Source organism: Pinus tabuliformis, chromosome 2_1, assembly GCF_031772625.1.
Source record: "Pinus tabuliformis cultivar Carrire ecotype Pingquan chromosome 2_1, CPIR1, whole genome shotgun sequence".
Lineage (NCBI taxonomy): Eukaryota > Viridiplantae > Streptophyta > Pinopsida > Pinales > Pinaceae > Pinus > Pinus tabuliformis.
The window spans coordinates 934,724,874-934,748,427 of record NC_142299.1 but is presented as its reverse complement, the minus strand read 5'-3'; the positions used below and the strand labels follow the sequence as shown (position 1 = coordinate 934,748,427).

The 23,554-nt window shown below is 39.0% G+C and overlaps 1 protein-coding gene across 6 annotated transcripts in view; it reads left to right on the top strand.

Annotated features, from left to right (window-relative positions):
- LOC149203713 (uncharacterized) overlaps positions 1 to 23,554 on the top strand; it is a 554,312-nt gene that overhangs the window by 102,424 nt on the left and 428,334 nt on the right. For all 6 annotated transcript variants that reach the window (XM_089403546.1, XM_089403545.1, XM_089403544.1 and 3 more), the window contains exons 9-10: positions 274 to 384; positions 13,410 to 13,573. In XM_089403546.1, coding sequence (XP_089259672.1) covers positions 274 to 384; positions 13,410 to 13,573 — 275 coding nt within the window. The remainder of the gene's footprint in view (positions 1 to 273; positions 385 to 13,409; positions 13,574 to 23,554) is intronic.

The following is a 23,554-nucleotide window of genomic DNA, read 5'->3' as shown; positions in this document are numbered from 1 at the left end:
ATGCTATATATTCAAGTGATATTGGATTTAGAGCAATATTTCATAGTAAAATTTCATTATGATGTTCTAGTACAATTCTTTCTGTACAGCAAAAATTTAATTTTTTTTGTTTTAACAATAGGTGCATATCTAGTGTTGTGATTTTTAGTTTGTGTGCTTATCTCTGAGATATTATTTTACCTATTTTTCTTTTTGCATGAGATTTGTTTTACTATAATTGGAAGTCTTCTGCTTATTACTTATGAGATGTCACTTCTGTTACTGTTTCAACAGATTGAAGCTAGTCTACAGACAAAGCAGTACTTGTCTGAGACACGTATGAGTTTACAAGAGATGCTTCAAAACCTCAGTGTGCAAGAGAACACACTTGCAACAATATCGGTGGTATGTTTAAGCCTGTATGTTCTGTTGTTGTGTCCAAATCTGTCCATTTTTTAAATATCATCTATAGTATGTTGCTAGTCTAGAAAAAATCAATAGCAAAGAGGAAGGCCTTGAACAAAGGCCAAGAGGTGATATTACGAGAAATATTGTGCTCTATATGATATGTTATATGAGATAATTTAAAATCCTGTTTTGCTCCTCATGATGCCAAATACATGTCATGGGATCAAAATGTAATAAGAATCCAAGATATGAAGTTATATTTTGGTCATTCATATTGTCAGTTCTAGATGTTTGAGGTTCAGTTACAGAGTTATGACACATGAGCATGACTCTTACAAACTATGTAAGATATCCCAACTAAGTACAATGTAGAAGATGAACAAGAAGTCATGTAAAAGGTAGTCTCTAACTGAGAGTTCATCTCCTCTATTGCTGCGATAGTCCTTGCTGCAACCTATCTTGCACCCTTTTCCTTCTTCAGTGGAAATTAGCCGACATAATGTCCTATCTTGTGACATTGGAAGCACATCACCTTACTCAAGTCTTTATTTCGTATATCTATCCCACCCTTATTCTTGAAGCCTTTCTTGCTATTCTTCTTCATCTTCTTGACTAGAACAATAGCATCTATTTCCCCTTGTTGTTCCTAACAATATTGTAATCTGATTTCTTTGTGCACAAGATCAACTCAAAGCTTTGGAAACTTTGGTATATTTCCTCGAGCACAATCACTCTGGACAAAAGGCATCTAGGTAAGGAGCAAGCAATTTTTTGGGACATCGCCAAAAATCGACGATTTTATCAACACTGATTGTGATTACCACCCATCAACAATGATAAAATTTACAGGTTTCATATGCATGAATTTCATGGAAAAACATATAATACTTGATAATTAAAGTATAACACTTAAAAATAATAACTAATATAGTACATTTGTTATTTTATGAAAGTTAAATTGTAAACTTATCATATATAAAAAATAATTAAACGATAAAAAAAAATAATTTAATACATTGATTACTTTATATGAATGAAATAATAGGCTTGTAATATATAAAAGTTTATTATAAGTTATAATCAATAAACTTTAAAACATGTACATTAAAAATTTGATATATTTTAAATATTTTTTATTTGCTTGTAAGTCAACATTCTATTCATTCAGAGAAAAGATATACATCTGAGACTTCAAAAAGCATGTGGTCTCACCCCAACCGGGTTTGTTGACCATGATCTGTAGAAGGTGACAAAAATACAAAAAAGATGCTAGTTCTAGTGTCCACAAACGAGAGGGCCATAGGCTCCAATAGACAAACAAAACATAAAGAAAACCAGAGGACATACTAATCGTCTGAGGTGACTGAAGCTGGGTTGTCTGGAGCAGTTCCTAGAGGAGGCGGAGGATGGAAGTTGCACTAAACGTGCCCTTCGAAGTGCGCCATCCAAGTCTCCAGTTGTTCCACTTTCTCCGCTAGATGGTTTTGTCCCCGCCAGACTACCACCACTCGCTCCCTGACCTAGCACTGGAAATAATGCATGCATTCCAGTGTAGCCATCAACTCATCGTGCTTTTCCCAATTAATTCGTTCTGCCGCATCTACCCGGTCCACCAAGGATTGGATTAGGTCTCGACAGTTTTCCAAGTAGTAGTGTTGCAATCCCTGTGGGTTCGGGGTGTCGCAACAACCATTGTTTGTAGCTGCTTGAGCCCTCTTGCGCCCACCACCTCTCCGAGAGCCAAGAGTCCGCGAACTGCTATCAGTGTGGGGGTGTCTTCGTGCCACCGTTGCCACCACGCTGATTTAGCTGCCCCTAACTCCAACCACCTCGTCGACCACCGCGAAGTTTGCCACCCCGCCCTCCATGCGCTCCAGAACCTTCAACCTGAGCCTTGCCTAGTGGTTTCCTCCTGCTTCCATCCCCCATGGTTTCCAACGCAAGGGCCTCCTCCCTCCCCATCCCTGGTTGCATCGAGAGGTTAGATTTGCCCCGTCGAGGATTAGGATGCATCTATCGCTGTCCAATCACACCCAATTCCGCTGGATGCGTTGCCTTGTTTGTTGCCCTCTTGCCCACCAAACCGAACTTAAGGCAGCGTCGTTAGCATCGCCATCACATTCCCTGCCACACTAGTCACTCCATTGTACAGAGCCGACTCCTAGGAGGACAACAACTCTCCATAAATAAGACGCCTCCCAAACGCCACCCTCACCATGGCACTGCTAGCTTTTACAGAGACGCTCCTTACCCCAAATGAACAAAAAATAGCATTTGCCTTCACACTGCGCCTGCCAACCCAGTCCGACCTTGCAAGGCCTGAGAAAAACAAGGAATTGGCCTCCTTTATACGCAACAAACCACAATTCCCTGAAGAAAATCAAGAAACCACCAATTTTGTCATGCCTCCGACGCCTCTTTCGCTGTCAAGCAGGAGGCCAAGTATAGTTCCACCACCAAACCTGAGCACTGAACAGAAATCCCAGCACCTTCCTCATCCTGTGTATCAACCTGTTGTTGCTTCCCTCTCCCAAGGTGTCGTAAATACTTAGATGCCTGAGAGCTATTGTTCCTGTACGCCATTCCCTCCTTCACATGGTATGAGGGGGCCTAGAGGTACGACCCACCCCTCCGGCCCATTTGTCACTCCACATGGGGCCCGACGACCACGTTTGTCTCGATTCTCACCCCCATAGGGGAATATATTTTAAATAATTAACTTATAATATATATTCACAATAAAATTAAGAAAATGATATATTGAAATAATTAACTTATAATATATGTACACAATAAAATTACTCTATAAAGTTATAACATTTCTAAAATAATGTAGATAAAATATAACGCCTCTATAATTAAATTATGTTTTTATAACATATCTAAAATATAAACTAGTTCAAATGTGCTTAACTTATGTAGGACATAACTTGGCGTTAGGGAGGATAGGTTCTAGACATAGGCTGAAATGAGTGCTATTTGAATCCTATAATTCGTACTCCACCGGTAAATAAAAAACCCAATATCGGAGTAATACAACCAAGCCTATAGATCCAAGATCCAAAAACACAACGATATTAATACCAATTGCCATGTGGAATGCAACATCTCTGTCGTTAGTATGCATGATCTCACTCTTATGCATCATCTCTTATTTGTTGCACATATTGTCACTGTCATTCATGCATCTTTGGCAGGCTTAGTGCATGATGCTTTGTCGGATTCTAACAAGTAGCTGTTGGGGTTAGGGCGTGTAATGCACTATCAACTTCAAGTGAGTAACTGTTCGGATTAGGGTGTTGACAAGATACATTTCACTAGTTAAGGATCTGTTTTTTAGCGTATCCTAGACAGATCAAAGTGAATGTGGATCTAAATGCATTTTCGTTTAGGGATTTGCGGATCCATTCCCTAGGGCAGACGGATCTGGTAATATAGAACTATAATAAGATTAGAATCCATGGAAATTTCTCAGAATTCAAAATTTAATGCAAAATAAAAAAAAATTCACTTTCAACCTAAAAGGATTTTTGGATCCAAGACCCATGAATTTTCGGCCTTACGACTACTGTAAGATGAGTACAAAACAAACTTAGAAAGAGTACAATGATTCACTCCCAAACAACCCAAACATCTAGGCAATTCAAGGAGAAAAGATACCAAACCAAAGTGATAAGCCATTTTAGGGCAACTTGTTAGCCAATAGCTAGATTTGAAATTACTCTTTTACAACGATAATAACAATAGTAAAATCAACCCCTTATATTCTTCACTTAGATGTAAAATCACCTATTTATTGTTTTTTGCTTATGTCAAATTTGCAAGACATATATGGCTGTAGATAACAATGCATAAAGAACATCTATAGTTAAAAATCAAATCTAGCAACTACACAAATTATGGACAACTATGCTCGAGATGAAGTACATGTACATACCATAGCCTTGTCTCAAGGCTAGTACAAATCCTCTCATCCTCCAGAGTCTAGCTAGGGTAAAACAACAAAATCATAGCAACCAAGAAGATCCGATCTACAAGAGTCACTTTGATAGATCCTCCGAGGTAAGATGCCCTCCCCTCCTTTTCTTTACAATTCCACCCTATGGTTTTATCCCAAAAATATCCATTCTTCAAGGGATAAACTCTAACCATAGACCTCCAAGATGCTCTATGATCCTCAGAGAAGACCAAGAAGCCTTGGCAACTCAAGAATGAAATAGATCAAAAGCACATGTGAGGACTGTAAAAAAAGAGAGAGGATAGTGTGCACTCTTCTGTAGGTCACATCTCATCACGAGAGTGAACACAAGTGAGTGAATGAAAATATGTCAACAGAAAGTCTCTTCCCTTACATTATTTATATGGAGAGGTAAGGGAGGCTAACAATACAATGTGGGCTATGTTACCGCAATATTTAGTAGGTTTAGTGCAAAACCTCATTAGGTGACCTAGGTCTTATGTAAATAATGAGACTAGCCACCATTGCCACCTCAGTGGCTTCCCTCCTGTTGTTTAGTAGTGGATGTTATCCCCACAAGGGAGGCTTCCCTAACAAGGCTCATAAGGTATCGACCTAAGTTACTAAGGAAAATGATTGTTTAAGGGACTTGAAATAATAACATCCGAAAAGATCTTTAATAAATAAGGGCTCAAGGGTGGCAAAGGTTTAATTGTTATAGAGGATGGTACTAGCAAGACTTTGGATGCCATGATAAGAGTTATAAATGTTTGAGTACACAATCCACCGATCTCATGAAACCAAAGAAAGGTGCTACAAGTTAGGGTTTTTAAGATATTCAGTTTTACAACATGCAACATCATGCAACAACCAAGAAATAACCTTTAGACGATAAGGTCAACAAAGGATTGGGGGCTATCAAGGAGGTAAGCAAGGGATAAGGAAAATTTCGGTTTTTAATGGTTTCAAATGCATAAAGCAACAATAGAAGTCTAGACGTTAGTGTAGGTTTTAACTGTGTACAATTAATCACTCTAAACAAATTCTTAATAAAAACAGAAAAGATACAATGGTATGCACAAATTTACATAGAGATTTTATCATATAAACCCAGAACCCGGAAACCCAACAAGCTTTTCTCATTATATTTTTCCTACAATCTATTACGATATAATATACATCCCCATGGAATATGAACTACCAATTGAATTGTAGTTCTATAACTGAAACTACAAAACCATGGGCAAAATCACCATGTGGCAATTTTTTATATATTAGCAAAATTGTGTTGAAAAATGCCAAAAAATTTCTTTTGAGGCACTACCTAAAACCACGTGTAGTGGGGTTCTCGCCCCCTGCATACCCCCCTAACTAAGGGGGGTTGAACAAACCCCCCTCAAACCCCCCTTTGTTCATGGTGCATACAAGTCATGCAAATAATATAACACATATCCAACAATTAACCCTGTTTTTAGGGGTGAAAATTGCACTTAATGCTAGATTTTACCTTTTGATATATATTAAATGCAATTACTACCAATAGGACAATAAAAAATAGATGCAAAAATCCATAAGATGCCATTTTAGACAATCCCCTAACACTATTTATCAAAAAAGAAAGAAGAGGGAAAATTTAAAATCATCACCACTACTAGACTAGTGCTTTTATTCAATTGGGAAATGGAGTCAATTTAGACAAGGTCAATGATAGATGGCATTGGATGAAGAGGGTGGAAGATCAAAATGCTTCTCTTAATAACCTTAGTGACTTCTTTATATGGGAGATTTAAGGTCAAAGGATGCATGCACCAAATTCCTTTGATGGATTCTTGAAAGACAAATTTTGCATAACCATAAAGAATCAAGATTTCAAGAAAGATATTGCACTTTTTAATATGGAATAATAGAAACCCTAGCCTCAAAAAAATAACATGCAAAATGAAAGAAAATGACAATGAACTGACACAATTCCATCAAGAATCGTGTCATCAATCCCAAAAAAGTCTCTCCATGCAAAAATCTCCCTCACAAGACAATTTACTCCACTAAATATCCATTGCATCCAAGAGAAAATACGAGATCTAGTGCGCACTCTTTTAAGAAAGAAGTAAATTGATGATGAATAAGTGAGAATGACTTCCTTCTATTTATATGAGGATAAGCAAGTGGTTTCTCATTTAATTTGCAACATTAAAGCCCTAAAAATTTACTTGAGGCATTCAACTAGGCCTAAAGGTTACAAGCCGACCTTAAGATATCTTTATAATGTGATAAAATATATTAAAATGCCAATAAATCTCCGCACATGTGGGAGATTTTTCTCTCCAACATGACATCATCCATCATAAATGAACCTCTCGTCATTCCAAAGGACATCCTCAAAAAACATGGGTACATTTCCAAGTAACAACTCCTCCATCAAGACGTCATGAGTAAAAGGGCTTGTGTCACCATCCTAGGGTGTCCCCGGGTGACATGGAAACCCTAGGATCAAGCATTGGCATTATCATGGCATGTGCAATCCTTCCCAGACCATGTCAATTGGTCTCCATCCTCATTTGGGCCTTGGTACAAGGAAACATTCATTAAACAAGTACAATGCCAACCTAGGGGTATCCTATGTCCATTTGGGCACATCACCCATCAAGCCAACACCTTGTCTTCTTGTCTTAGTGTTTCAACATTTGGAGGTACATCAAGGGTCATACCATCATATCAAGGTTCCTCAGAGACAAACGCTTATTTCTAGAGGGGCAACATTGAGGTTGTAGGGTCATAATGCACTTGAGTTATTATGAAATGTATTTGTCAAAAGAATAAAGAAAATAATTTTTATTATTGTAACAATTACTTATTAAAGCACGGGTTTCATGTTTGGGTCGTCATTATATTAGTCAAAGCCCCATCATGGACTCCTAGGATTAATATTGAGTTTATAGAGTCATTGTATATTTGAAGAGACCCTTCTTGGGCTTTGGAATCATGTAAAAAGGTTTTGTATCAAGTCAAATATGAATTGTGTACCCTCCACATCATGTTGGCCTAAAAGAGATCAAGTCAGCCTGAGGACCCTCATACGACCCACAAGAAGCCTATATATTCAAGGAGGTCGAAGTCATTTGAAGCATTCATTCTCAAGCATGTTCGATATCTCAAGAAGAGCTGGAGAAGTGCGAAGTCTGTTGCCGGGAGGTGGAAAGAAGTGCGTGTTTGGGGAAGTCTTTAGAGAAGAAGAAAATCGAATTTTTGGTGCCTCTCTCTGTTTCGTGTTCTAGGTTGGGAGATCGAAGTCTCCTAAGATTTCGCTATTGCCGAAAGTTGCATGTTGCCAGAAGCTGCTGCCTAGTCGAAGTTGCTGGAAGGGGTCGAAGATGTGGGAGGTTGACATGGTGTGGACAGAAAGTCTGGTCTTGGTCTAGGGTAAAGAGTCTCAAAGAATACTATTGAAAGGAAGAATTATCTTGATTGGGTTTTCTCCTCGAGGGGGGTTTTTCCCTGGCATGTGCCTATATCTTGTGTCTCCTGTTTTTGTGATCTTCATACACATATAATATGGTAATTGCTTGATGAAAGATAAGATAATAAAGGAGTAAAAGAAGCCAACACACTCACAAGTAATTATCAAGAAAGGAGAATCAAACACTAATATAATATCTTTGATTTTCCAACAGGCTAGAATCAAGAAAGGGACTATTGTAACATATAAACTCGAGCATAATGGTTTGGTTGAAAGAAAGAATAGGTCCATTATGGAAGCTGCTTGAGTTATGCTGCATGATCAAAAACTGACAAAGTTCCTTTGGGGAGAAGCCACTTATACAAGGGTCTATGTTCAAAACAAGATTCCTCATCAAGCCTTGGGTGACAAGACTCCCAAGGAAGCCTTTACTGGTGTGAAACCTAATGTTGGTCATCTAAGAGTTTTTGGCTGCCTCGTATACTTTAATGTGCTAAAGGACAAGAGGAACAAGCTAGAAGCCATAGGAAAGAAAGGTATGCTTGTTGGATACTGTGATAATTCTAAAGCTATTAGAATATACGTGCCTGGTTAAAGGATTATAAAGTTAAGTTGGGATGTGACATTTGATGAGGATGTTGCCCTTGGGAAAGCAAGGGATATTCCTCCTCCTCCTCCTACTGAGAAGAAGGATGATGATGTGGACCTTCTAGATGACCCTTCTATGTCTGAGTCGGAGAAAGATGTTGCTAATGATCCCATGGAGCCTATGGACCCCTTGGATCCTCCTCCATGTGATCCCCCTGTCGGGAAGAGACCCCTTTGGTTTCGTGATACATTACAAGATGCAGAAAGACATATCCCTACCATAGGAACCTTTAGAGAAAGTAAGAAGCCATGCTGGTACTAGGGATACATTGTAGCTATGAGCACCATCATTTAGGCCGAACCTTCCACTTTTGAAGAAGTAGTGAAAGAGAAGGTTTGGAAGGATGCCATGGCCAAATAGTATGAATACATTATGAAAAATGATGTGTGGGAAGTTGTTCCAAGACCTAAAGGGAAGTTTGTTGTGACTTCTAAATGGCTGTACAAGATTAAACATGGAGTTGATGGGAGTATTGAGAAATAGAGGGCGAGGTTCGTGGCTAGAGATTTCTCCCAGAAAGAGGGAGGAATATATGATGACATCTTTGCACATGTTACCCGATATATTATTATTCATTCTATTATAGCCCTTGCTGCAAGTCAAGGATGGACTCTTCACTAGATGGATGTAAAGACTACATTTCTTCATGGTATACTCTAGGAAGAAGTATATGTTGACGCAACCACAGGGATTTGAAGTGAAGGGCAGGAATACTCATGTTTGTAGGCAGAAGAAGGCACTATATGGTTTGAAGCAAACTCCTAGAGCCTGGTATGCCCATATGGGTAGTTTCTTAGTGAAGCTTGGATTCACGAGAACTAATGCTGACCCAAACAACTACTTCAAAGTGGTCCAAGGTACGCCTCTCATTTTGGTTTTATATGTTGATGATCTATTCTTGACATGTAGTGAGCCTTTGATGCTTGCCTTTGAATTCAAAATGAAAGGTCTTGGTTTGATGCACTATTTCCTGGGATTAGAAGTGTGGTAGAGACTCGATGAGATTTTCCTTTCACAACGAAAATATGTTGTGAAATTGCTAGAACGATTTGGAATAGTAGAATGCAAGTCTGTGGCCACACCGATGGAGATGAACTTTGAGAAGTTATGTGGAGATGCTACTGGACCTGATTTGGCTAACCCCACTGAGTATTGACAATTGATTTGGGAATTGATGTTCTTGGTGAACACCCGTCCAGACATATGTTTTGCAATGAACACTTTGAGTCAATTCATGATTGAGCCTCTTCGTGCACACTACGTTGTTACCAAGCATGTGCTAATATTTTTGCATGGGACAATTAACCTTGGTCTGAGATATACTATCGAAGATGTTTGACTTCACTGGTACACTGATGCTAACTGGGCCAAAAATGCTATTGATAGGAAGAGCACATTAGGGTGTTGCTTTAGCTTGGGATTTGCCATGATATCTTGGATGAGTAGGAAACAAAAGTCTGTTGTCCTTAGTACTGCCGAGGCTGAGTACATTGCTGCTAGCATGGCGAGTTGCAAGGCTGTATGGTTGAGGAAGCTCTTTTGGGAGCTGTTTGAGCAGGCCCTGGATACAACAATGATATATTGCGACAACAAGAGTGGGATCCGATTAGCAGAGAATCCTGTGTTCCACGACAAGTCCAAGCATATTGAGCTCAGGTATCACTACATTCGAGATATGGCGTAGAGAGTAGTGAGACCTCATTACATTTCGATTGATCAACATATAGCGGATATAGTCACCAAAGCTTTGCCGAAAGGGAAGTTCTTGTTCTTCAAAGAGCAGCTTGAACTGATGGATATGACCCCCCTGGGTAAGGGTCTCGATTGATCGAGGACACTAAGCAATTCTCTTCTCCCCTGTGTGAGCTCACAGGGAGAGGAATTGAGCTTGAGATCTCCTAGTGTTGAGGGAACTCTGGACAATAGGATAATCTGTGATCCTTACCTTCCGTGTCAAGTCGTATCCTACCTATTCTCACTCAGTGGCCTTGACAGAGTATACCCAAGTTGGTATTCTACCCACAAGTTAGGCTTGTTGGGGTTGTTTCTCCCCATTTGGCCAACAGGTGACATACTTGAGATAGTTTGTGATCCTTGCCATTCATGGTAAGTGGTATCCTACTCAATTGACGGGATGCGGGTGTTCTACCATTGACTCTTGAGGGTCAAGTTGGGAAGATCAACAGACAATAGGATAAAGTGTGATCCTTACCCTTTGTGGTAAGTGTATCCTGCCTATTGTCACTAGACATTAGGATAGGCGCGATCCTTACCTCTCATGGTAAGTGGCATCCCTCCTATTGTCTGTGGAGATAGGGTGGTATCCAAAGCTCCCCTATGATGATTCTTCCTCTCTAGATTCGAGAATGTTCAACAGATGAGGATAGATGAGCAGAGACGAGGTATGACTTGGTTCAGTGATGACGTTGACGAGACTATTGAGACAAGATTCGTGATGCAGTCGGGAAATTTCTCCCTAGCTGAGAGGGAGTGTTAATTTGACAACTCGGGGACAAATTCCCTCTTTTGGACAACCTTCCTCATCAAGAAAGACCCCTACTATCCCTTGGAAGAATTTAATTTGGTTAAGGAAAAATATTATTTTTAATGGAAAACCCACAAGTACAAAAAAGTTTAGGTCGGTCTAAAGTCATAATTGGGTCTCCAAAGAAGCATATAAATACACATCAAGGCAACCTCATTTGGACATCACATCAACACATCTTCTCTTCTCTCTCCTCTTGTGATTGGTTCGTATAGGTCTGAAGCAAGGAAGCCGAGTTCACACGTGGGAAGGAAAGAGACTAATTCTGAAATTTCTGTGTTGACTTTTATTCGGGCAGCTTTTGACCAAGTTTGACTTGGCATTTTGACTCTCTTTGACTTGGAAAATTTTATTCTTGGGAGGCTGAATTCTTTGGTGAAGAAAGCAATTTTTTATGGGGTGTTTGACTGGTGTTGACCGCAAACCCTTGACTGCAGTTTGACCGCTGTGTTTGACCACAGATTCTCTCCTTTGGCCGAGCTGTTTTTGGGACTGTTTTGACTTGAATTTGACCAGAAAGGAAGGCTGAATATTTTGACTGTTGACCGAGCTGATTTGAAGCATCTTTGACTGCTGAATGTTGACTGGTTGGGGCATATTTGACTGCTGTTGACTTTGACCAAAAGTGCATACTTTGACTTTGGATCAGATTTGACTTTTGGGCTCATCTCATTGGATATTAGTTAGTAGATTTGGATAGTCAAAGCTGACTTTTGACTCTTTTATTGATGAATCGGAACATTGTATCTCTCTGCTGAACATTTGATGACAATCTAATAGAAAAGAATTCGGAAAGGGCTTTCCCCCTTGTGGGGTTTTTCCCTGGTCTTTGACCAAATCTTGTATCTCTTGTTATTGCTCTTGGCTGTCTTCTATTGTTCATAGGATTTACTGTTCTATCTACAATTGCTATTTGTTATTGGAAGATTAAATTGATTTGAAAGTGATTGCTAATTGAAGAAAGAATTGGGCTAAGTGATTGTGCTAGCATAGGACAGTGAAAAATTAACAAAATGTTCTAAACACCTAAATTTGGTTCAATAATAGATTTTATTGATTAGGTTTTTTAGAAAATAAGTGAGGGAGAGGATCACTTAAGACATCTCCTCATAGGAAGTGTAAGGTAGTCCCTTACCCCAAGATTGCATATATACACACCTAATGCTTAGATATAGCATTTGAAATGTTGTGATCTCGATGGTAGATGACTAGAGACTATAGCATAAGACTTAACTACATCACTATAAGCTCCCCCAGTGTAGCAAAATGCTACTCTATGGCCTTATTTTCCTTCGATATTTAAAAATTTGCAAATTTCCTTCCTTCCAAGTGTTGTGGTTTCTTACCTCCACAAATAAAATTACATAAGCGACCACAACACTTACATGGAGTAAATGCAAAGTCCTCCAAAACTTGGAGCTAGCTTACTCACAAGTACTTTCACTTCTTCATTAATCTTTGAGATGATATGGAAGGATGTACCAAGGAAAGGGAATGAACACTTTCATCATCAAGTGTTCTTTCATCCTTTGTGCTGGCCCTGAGCTTGTGATTCTACCCCTTGAACATGTCATAAAGGCCTCCAACCACAGTGTTCAAGAAGGATTCTTCATCAGATCAGATTAAAAGAAGAATTGGCCAATTGCTAATGCTGTTTAAGATGCCCAAATAGATCATTAATAGTGCTTTACAGACACTTTGCTTTTACCATTCATGGAATGGCAATGCAAATGAGACTTGCCTCTTCTGATAATTAATACCCATGTCTAGCCCTTTGACAACATCACCGTGCTGTAGTCTTTGTGTGAGGCAGAACGTGTTAAACAGCTCTGAGCCTCTGAACCACCATGAAAAAGGTATGCAATAAAATGTCTTCTTTGATTTCGGGTATAAACCTTGATTGAATATTTTCCCTATTTTGTTTGAATACCCTTTACCACTCATGTCATATGAGTGAGGGTTGACATTCCCAACTGGAGAAGATGCCTCCCCTTCAGAGGTCATCGTTGAGAAATATAAATCATTCCTTGTGATAATACTTATTACTACATATTGTGTACCAACAGAATATAATAACCACTATCAGATTCATGAAGTTTTTATTCTGTTTAGTAGCAGTTTTATTTTTAGATAATTAAGAGAAGGTATGCTAACGATATATTTGAATATGCTTTAGATAAAATGAATGTTATCCTAAAACAATTTTTTTGGGTTAAGTTTGAAAACTTGGGGATGACCACCCTTGTATGCGGAGATGTCTTCTCATACAGAGGTTTATGGCTGGGTATGATCGATGCTGTACAGTGTAAGCAAGATACAGGGTTGAGCATGCTCAGTCTAACACCCCTTCTTTCCAGGTACACCTACCCATGTAACAATGAAAATAATATTTGAGCACATACAATTATTGCAGGTCAGTGATGCGGCATATGCTTGGGGTATAATGGGTCGCTTTACAGAGAGGATACATAAAAGTATTGAAGAAGATCCTTTGACAGTATTAAAGCTACAGTGCTTGTTTCTTAAACTACGTTCTATGTTAGATATACCACTGCTACGGATATCACAAAGCAACAGGTACTGTGCAGACTGCCTTTCTACCATGTACTAGAGTCTTTCTTTTATGTTATTGTATACAATTCTTTCGGGGATGATAGAATTGTTTGGAGGATTTTCTCTTGGATTGATGAAGTGATGCTATGGTGAATTGTGCTATTTTTATTGTGAGTATCTTCTTTCATTTTGCAATGTTGTAGAATTAGGGTTTCTATGAAGTTTTCATGATATGTTGAATATTTTATGGCTCTAAAATATCCTTTGCAAGATTTGTCACCTAGAATCCATCAAGGAAACTTAGAATAACCTTCCTTGACATTAAATCTCCTATTGAATGAAACTCACCAGCCTTTGATTGAGAGGCTTTCTCTCTCTTACCCACTCCAACCAATGTCTTCCACCTCAGACCTCTCCCTTTTTTGACTCGATATAACCAAGATTGATGAGGCACTAGTTTTGTGTGTCAATCTTCTTTTTCTGCTTTTCATGGTAAATTAGGGGTAGGGTACAGAAAAATATGCATTAAAAAGCATAAAATACCTTAAACATCATAGCCTAGGGTTAGGATTTGCATCTATAAAAGGAAAATTATCATTTTTATGCATTTTCAACCATAATTCTAGGGCTGACGTCTAGGGTTCTGTTGTTGTTTTGTGCATTTTCAGCCATTGAAAAGTTGCTGTAATTTTTTTCCTTGTTTTCTTATTAAATAGCCTTTGGTTATTTATTGGTTATCATAAATTGTGGGCTGTTTTGTTATTGCTATCATAAATTTTGCATGCTATAAATTGTTTTTATTTAAAACCCTAAATTATAATGATAATCATTAAATTTAGGGTAGCATATGTTTGGAATCTATTTAAGCATCTCTAAGACTTATCTCAACCCTCTAGACTAAGCCATAGGTTCCTTGAACTCATTACCTCATTTCACCTGGAACACTACTTTATTGAATATTATTTTGGGCTATCTAATTAACAAAGTCCTCATGGGTATCTAACCCAGTGGTCACACAAAAGGAGACTGGAAATATTAGGATGTGCATGGAATTTAGAGACCTTAACCAAGTGTTCCTCAAAGATAATTATCCTTTGCCAAATATGGAGAATCTCTTGCAGTGGAGCACTGGATTCAAGATTATTTCTTTCCTTGATGGGTTTTCGGGGTATAATTAAGTGGTGGTGAAAGAGGAAGACCAATTGAATATTGCCTTTACAACCCCTTGGGGAACCTACAAATTCCTTTGAATGCCATTTGGACTATTGAATGCTGGTTCCAATTTCCAGAGGGCGATGGACTTTTCTTTCCATGATCTCATCGGTAAGATCATGGAGATATATCAAGATGATGTAACCATGGCATCTAAAGAAAGACATGACAACTGCAAGAATTTAAGGAAAGTGTTCGAAAAATGTAGGAAATATAACATATCATTGAAACCCTAAAAAGTACATAGTTGGAGTTGAAGGGGAAATTATTAGGTCATATTGTCTCCAAAGAAGGAATTGGCATTGAACCTGAAAGAATTGAGGCCATCAAAAACATTGCATACCCTAAGGACAAAAGGAATTTGAGATCATTTTTTGGTAATATTAAATCATAAGAAGGTTTGTCCCAAATTTTGCTAAGATAGTTAAGCCCATGAATGATTTATTAAAGAAAGATGTTCCATACATTTGGGATGAGTGGAGGGTTAAATCCTTTGAGGAAATTAAACAAAGAATAAGTCTTTGTTAACCTTGATTACTCTACAGATTTTTTCATTTACTCAATTGCATTTGAAGATACCATTGCCAGATCTGTTAAAATTTAATGCAAAAAGATGATGAAGGGAATGAGAAACCTATAACATTCATGAGCAAGTCCATCCAAGATGCTGAAACTAGATACAGTCTCATTGAAAAACAGGCTTATGCTTTTGTCATGTCCTTAAAATATTTCTGAACCTATGTGGGGTATAATAAAATCCATGTCTACACTCCTTACCCAACTGTCAAAGATGTGCTGACTCAAAATGATTGTTTGGGATCAGGAGAAAAGTGGGTTTCTAAAATTCATGAATATGACTTGGATATCTGGCCTAAAAAGATCATTAAGGGCCAAGGCCTAGCTAAAATGCTAACCGAAGGAAATGACAAAGCTTTCCAAATTGGTGAGGGGGAACAAATTTGTGCCACTGCCATAGAATTAGAAGGAGATGAATGGTATTCAGATGTGATATATTACCTTAAGAATTTGTTTTCCTCTCTTCGATTGGTAGATCATAAAAGGAGAGCTGTAAGATGTGAAAATTTCTGAATCTATACATCAAAACCCCTACTGCAATTACTGGTTTAACATCTCCTACTTGTTCTTTTCATTAACAAGTTATTTAATTACATAAACATCGATGAGAAACACTATTGCAGCCTACACATACATACAGATTTCAATCACACAAGGGACACCGTTATTTTTGGACAATCGTCCCCGGAAAAAGCCAATGTGGGAAAACCGGTGCAGCATATAGAGGTTTTGTATTATTAAGCAGATTCTTGAATACAACTAGGGTGCCAAATGCAGCTCACTCAATAGAGAATAACCTTAGTAGAAGTACCTCTATTTGGAGACAGATATTTTGGCAAATACAACAATTGGATGATCAAACCCCACAGATGACAAATGTTGTCCCCAGTGCTGGGCAGCAATGGCTGCTCCAAGCTCTACGCTGGAACTGCGTCACCCTCCTAGTGAGCCTCCATTGCTCAGAAAGTCGATATGCTGAATTGTTCTATCTCTGCCCCATAGACAACCCCCAGTGCCGCCTCTAAGGGCTTGCATCAGCCCCTCCAGCTTCTGTGTTACCTGTTTCAGCCTCTCTGGCCTCTGCGTCACCCTCTTTGGAGTTGTGCTGTCTCTCCTGGTGCTGCTCTGCCTTTATGCTATGTATTCTTCGGCCTTGGACTGAAGTCCCTCTACCGAACTGCCCCTCACTGCAACTCAGATCACTAGGTCGATTTTCTTAGCAAACATCACCCTAGAAAAATCGAACTCTTTGATCAATTCGGTGTATCTACAACTGACCCTCAAGCCTCCTCTTATACTTTTACTGTTGATGAATCAACAACCGTGATCTAATCTCTAATCAACGGCTAAGATTAAAACAGGCTTGATCCTCGTCACTTGGAACTTTCTCACCCATATTTTTATTAATACACATTAATATTTTTATTTTCCTAAGTTTAGTCTAGGACTCCATTAAAAATATTAATTATTTTAATAACTTCTCATTTGGGTGGAATTACTCCAAACAATTTCTGGGTTTTGGAGATCTTACGTGTTTTAGCCCCTCCACCAAATTTCGGAGCTAGAGCACATCCGATGCTACCCAAAATCAACATAAGATACCCTCTTAGGAATATCTCAAAATTACCACTAAAATTTTTGAGCTTTGTCTAAGTTTGTCACTTTGGTGTTTCGTCAAATAGTTTTTTTTCATCTCGCTGTAGGTGCACTTTCTTGTATTTAATTCAAAATAAGCATACACAGTACCAATAAATGCCAAAGAGAAACTTCCAAACAACAATATATAATTTATATTGTACTAAAAAATGGTACATACCAATGTTGCACTGATCGTTATCGGGATTAATTCGGCGCGGGGAAAAAAATTAGAAAAAATTGTAATAATCGGGAAAAAATCGGTAATAATCGGGAAAAAATCATTTGGTACAAAAATATTCATTTTTTTCATTTTTTTAATATCTAAACCATCTACAACATAAAATAAATACGTTGACACATAAATATGATAAAAGAACTAATATATAAGATGTTTAATATCATTTCTAGTGCTAAAATCACACATAACAGTGAATCATGTCCTGAATAGTAAGTCCTGACTCAAGTCCCAACTCAACCTCAAAATATAAACAAAAATATAATAATGTATCTCATATCATGAGTCATAATGTCATATACAATGAAATGAACCAAATCACTAAAGTCTAATACCATTGATTTCCTTTGCCCTCTAGATGTAGATGTCGGTGGAGTTGGCAGTAGACTCTGCTGTGCTCTAGAAGCTGAAGAACTAGGAGCTACAGGAGGTAGACCATGTCCTCTACTTGTGACAGGGGTAGCTTGGGTCACCAACTCCTCCTCAAAATATATATATATATATTTATTTTTTTTTTTTTTCCATGATTTTTTCGAAAAAATTGGCTAATTTTTTTTTTTTTTTTCGATTAAATCGCCCGATTTTATCGTTTTTTTGAAAAAATCGCGATTAAATCGTTTAATCGCGATTTTTTTCCAATTAGTGCAACACTGGTACATACCACTGATAAGGGCTTGTTGTAGCAATATTAGAGAAATATGACAAGGAATATCAACGATCTGTCACTGCACACTTGGCTGTAGATGACTGAGTGGTTCACCTTCCCCTATGATACCCCATGATGATATATGAGAGTATAGGGTGAGTGGTTCACTTTCCCCTATGATGGTTGACATGTGTGTAGGGTGAGTGGTTTACCTTCCCCTACGATTGATGACACATGCGTGTAGGTGAGCAATGTTTTTAAAACCGCAACCGGTGACCGGACCGGTCCACCTAATGAACCGGTTTACCGACCGGAACCGGTCTAACCGGGACTGGTTTGGTCTAAACGAACCGGTTTTAGAAAAATACATTAAATAATTATTTTTTAATGAAAAAAACTATTTTTAAGATTTAAAACCATGATTCCAAGCCAATAGAGACAAAATATGCAAAGATTGCTTATTTATATACCATGTAAAGGTGAATATATCAAAATGGCACCGAGTGCAATACATATCATCGACAAAATACACAAGCAATGAGGCTCTAAATGGCCTCTAGAGTGCAAAAACAAAGCCTACAAACTATGGGGCCAGTGGCCTACTACAAGACTTCAGTCTAGACTCTACATATATGATAATAGTAAATACTATAATAGTGATCAACATTATCACTTGAAGTTGAAACTTCTCATCAGTCTCAGTCATCATGATCAAACTCAGTTGGTTGAGTCTCGACTCCCAAACTTTGCAGTCACAAACTTCTCTATTGGTTCAGTGACTTGAGTCTCAAACTTCTGAAGGTATTCTGCCCTAATATGCCCTATTATTTCATTTGGTGCTCCACATGGCTTTACATGTCCTCCTATCCCAGCCAAGTGTTGCTTGAACCTGTTAATACCCCCTCCTTGAATGGATTTTTGGCAATATTTGCAGATCATTTTGCCATCAATCATATCACAATGAGCCCATGCATTATCTCTGGCTTTTGGAGGCATGATGACTCCCTGGATGGTAGATCATAGAAGTGAGAAGTTTATAACACATAAAAATAATTCATGGACAACAGTCAAATAAGGAATTTTCAAGTGCAAATCCTAACCTGGAAATGCAAACTAGCTTCCTTAGCCTCCTCTTGAAGATGGCAACTCCACTGACAGCTACACACTATTTCCAAAATAGCTCCAACTCCAACTCCAAGATGACTACTTCAGCAAAAACTCAACACTCTCCAAGCTCACAAACAAACTCACAAACACTCCAAATCAGTTGTGTGAGACAAATGAGAGTGAGAGGGGCCTCTTATAGCTTGGAGAGGGTGTTTTTGGAGGGATAACACCCTTAGTCCCCCCCCAAAACCCAAAAACCCAGTGTTGCACACATCGCGATCGGGATTTAATCGGCGCCGGGAAAAAAGCGGAAAAAATCGGGAAAAAATCGGAAAAAAGCGGGAAAAAATCGTTTGGCACAAATTGAAAAAAAATTGAAAAAAAATGAATATTTTTGTGCCAAACGATTTTTTCCCGCTTTTTTCCGATTTTTTCCCGATTTTTCCGATTTTTTCCCGATTTTTTCAAAAAATCGCGATTTTTTCGATAAAAATCGCTATAAAAAAAGGGGCGATTTTTTCGATAAAAATCGCGCTTTGAATCGGCAAAATTAAAAAATCGCGATTTTACGATTTTATCGCGATGTGTGCAACACTGCAAAAACCACAGTTAGAAATCCGTTTTTTGCAAGTTATGGTGGGCATGCCTAAAACCGGCCGGTTTGATACAAACCGGCCGGTTCCGTCCTAAATCGGCCGGTTTTCACCGGTTAGGGCCAAAAATTGGAGAAACGGCCTTCCAAACCGGGTTTTTTGGCCGGTTCGGACCGGCCAGCTTGCTAACCGGCCGGTTTGACCGGTAACCGGTTTTCGAAAACGGTTTTTAAAACAGTGAGGGTGAGTGGTTCACCGTAACTACGAATGATGAAAAATGCACAGGATGAGTGGTTTACCTTCTCCTGCGGATGCCCCAATATACGTCATACCGATGTAGTCCGAGACTCTTGGGAAGTACCTCTCATCTGACCAATGAGTCAGGAAAAGAGGATAGGGACCATAGCACTATAGATGGACGCATCCTGTAGTACCGTACTCCTTATGTTTAGGATGCATGATGTTGAACAACTTGATTTGGGATCAAGTTTGATTGGTGTTCTACCCCTAGTTATGTGGACTGACTTTTGTCAGTGGAGAGTGGCAAGGTCTTGTGACTCACTCTTGATCGATTCTTCTTCATTATCTATATCATTGTTCCACAGAGTTGAGACGAGATGCAAAGATGGTTCATGATGACATGATGGCATGGTCAGATATTGGCAAGTGGAATTCTCCCTAGTTGAGAGGGAGTGTTAAAGTTAGCAACTAGGGCCTAATTCCACTTTGGACAACTCATTTGATGGAGATAATTATTGCATTGAATTCCTCTTTTTGAGAGGACCAAAATTGACCTGAAGATCACTAAATTTGGACAAGGAGAAATATGTTTTTGAAGTGAAGCCCACACGTGCAAATTGTCAATGTTGTCCATATCATCATGTAGGCTCACGAAGCCCAATAGACATGTCTTTTGACCGTCATCGATTCATATAACTAAGAGAGACCTCCACCCTCATTTGGCATCATCATCACACAACACATTCTTTTCTCTCATTTGATTGGTTTGTACGCCCCATTGGGCAGTTATTCTTTCCACATGTGTCGCAGAAAGGAGGACGAATTTCAGATATGTTGCAGGGTTTTGACCAGTGTTGACCAAGGGCTATTTGACCTCCTTTGACTATGATTTTTGTGGGAGATTTTTTGTTTGGACAGGTTGTACTGTTTGGCACAGAAACCTAGAATTTTTGGGCACTTTGACCTGCATTGATTGTAGGCTTGTTTGACTGCAGAGTTGACTTCAAGTTAACCGAGTTTGACTGCTGTTTGGATGACTGTTTTGAGCTGTCTTTGACCAGCAAGAGAAGCTGAGTTCCTCTCTCCTTTGACCGAGATGTTTTGGAGAAGTTTGACCAGACTTCGACTGTTGTTGACTTTTTGGTTAGGGCTGATTTGACTGAGAGCATAATTGCAAATTTGACAAGGCTATTTTGGACAGTGATTTGGCAAGTCAATTTTTACTTTGACTTTGTATTATTGTACTCTTTCTCTCTCTGCTGAACATTTGATATTTATAATAAGAAGAATTGATCAAGGGTTTTCCCCATCTTGGGGTTTTTCCCTGGCATTAGGCAAATATTGGTGTTTCCTTGTCATGGCTTGTCTTCTGCAATTTATTGTTTATGTTCTATCTATAGTTACTGTTAATGTGATTGCTATTGGAAATTAAGTGGAAATTATCGTTGGGCTAATGAAATGACATTGAAGTAATTGTTGCAAGCATAGAACATACCATTGTTATCTAAAATTAACAAGAGGGAGAAACTACAACAACAAATGACATGGTGGTATTGGAGACCGATCTAGTTGTAAGAGGTTCTCCCAGAAGTGCCTCCCTCGCTAAGAGGGAGTGTTGAAGTTTGTAGCTCAGGCAAGTATTTCTGCGCAGACCTTGTGTCTAAGCATGCAGAAGTCATGCACATCTTCTTGGAACCCTTGCTCTAGGTTGAGCAAGTTGTTGATGTAACATATCCTAAGTCTAACTTAGGGAAAAACACATATTAATATGTTGGCTTATTGAGCTAATAAAACTTAGGAAAGTAAAGTAATTTACTTTAATAAGTTGTAATCTTAGCCATTTATCTCAAATGAGGTGAAATCTAATCTTGGTCATCAATAAATTTGAAATTAGGGTCAGGATTAAGGTTTTGGCTCAATGTAAAGTTACAAAAGTAAGGTTATGGAGAGGGAGTAGACAAAACAAAAATGCACGATTGAGAGTGACATCTTAGTGAGCATGTGCTGGGTTCAAAGGAGTGTAGAGTGGCTGGAGAACTAGATCTGCAAGAGAGAGAGAGAGAGCAAACATGTTGGATTAGATCTAGAATATTGTATTATGTATTTTCTCAGTTGGGCCTTTATCCTAGGATGGAAGCCTAAATCTGTTTGTATTGTTGTGATTCACATCATTATTTGCTTTCGTTGAATATATTTGCTAGGAACCTAGATATTTGTTTATTCACTAATTTATTCCTTCGAATTAAATACCAAGTGCTAGGTTTAAGGAAATATGCAACATTCCTATGGAATTTTTATAGTAAATAACAAAGAAATCATAGACCAAAACCTACAGAAATTAAACATAGGAATCAGACCACAAAAATGCACCAAATACTGCGATGCTGAGCCATTTTATTATAATCTGAAGAGGGTACAATCAGGTGCTAGAAAGAGTGCACTTGGGCTTGCTCAAGGCAAGCTAACTAAGCCAAAATGAACAATAAGAAATTCCCCTCAGGTACGTTGTTGCTCTATTTCCTGGCTCTGCGTTGAATTGCCCAGAAATACGTTGCTGGGTGAGAAGATCTACTGCTAGGGCCTCCTCTGGTGCTCAGAAAATTCCGGGAAATTAACCCCGGGCTCTCCACCAAATACCCAGAATAACCCATGAAGGAATTGGGCTATGTTTGACCTTTGAATTTCAGCCCTCTTTTCGCTCTTTGGCTTTGCTCCTGGGAAATTCGGCCCACCCGTCTCTCCTGCTGCAGTGCCCCCAAAAATAGCTGCAAACTCCAGGCAAAGGATCTTTAGGACGACTCCTCAAATCTTAGGCCCAAACTCCCTTCACTCCTCAACTCCCAAGTGTGCCTCCTCCAAGCACTGCGCAGTCCCTGCATTGCTGATAGTGTGTCCTCCCCACAAACTCGCACTCCCATTGCCAGAACAATAAAAAAAGGATGGAACTCCCTCCTTGGGTTGGCACTCAAAGTCCACCGAAGCAAGGGTTGAAATTTCCACTCAGAAACACTCATGTGCCAAACAACACTTGTAGACTTGGCTTCAGCTCAACTGTGCTATGTCAAAGACAAGATTTCTAAATAGATGGATGAATGACCAAAAGAATACATTCCACCCTTTTTGTCAAGTTGCCTCCAACGTACTCATGTGGGCCCACCTTGATTTCTTCCCATCGAATTTCCCTCCAAGGTGTTGGAATTTCTAAGTCTAACTGTTAGAAACCCTTCATGTACTTTTCTGATTTATTTCTTCCTACTTGTTCTGAATAATTAACAAGTTATTTACCATGTAAATACTGAAAATAACAAGTACATGCTCAACACATTACAGATCATCAACTGAAGGAAACAAAACCAGCACACAAGTGACACCGTTGTTTTTGGACCAATGTCCCCGGAAAAACCCAATGCGGGAAAACTTGTGCAACTATCTGAGGGTTTTATTATTATGCAGTTTTTGAATACAATCTGGGTGCCAAAAACAATTGACCCAACAGAGAATAATCTCGGCAGTAGTACCTCTCTACTCGAAAGCAGATATTCCAGCTGAAACCTCGGATAAACACTCCGACAACTCCCAACTCCAATCTGCCCCATGAAAACCCCAACGTCTGCCTCTAGGGACTGCATCAACCCTTCCTGGCCCATCGTCAGCCCTTCCTGGCCCAGCGTCAGCCCAATAACCCTTGCGTCAACCTCTGGAAGCACTGCGTCAACCTCTAGAGCCTCTGCGTCACCCACGCTGGCTCTCTGAGGCAC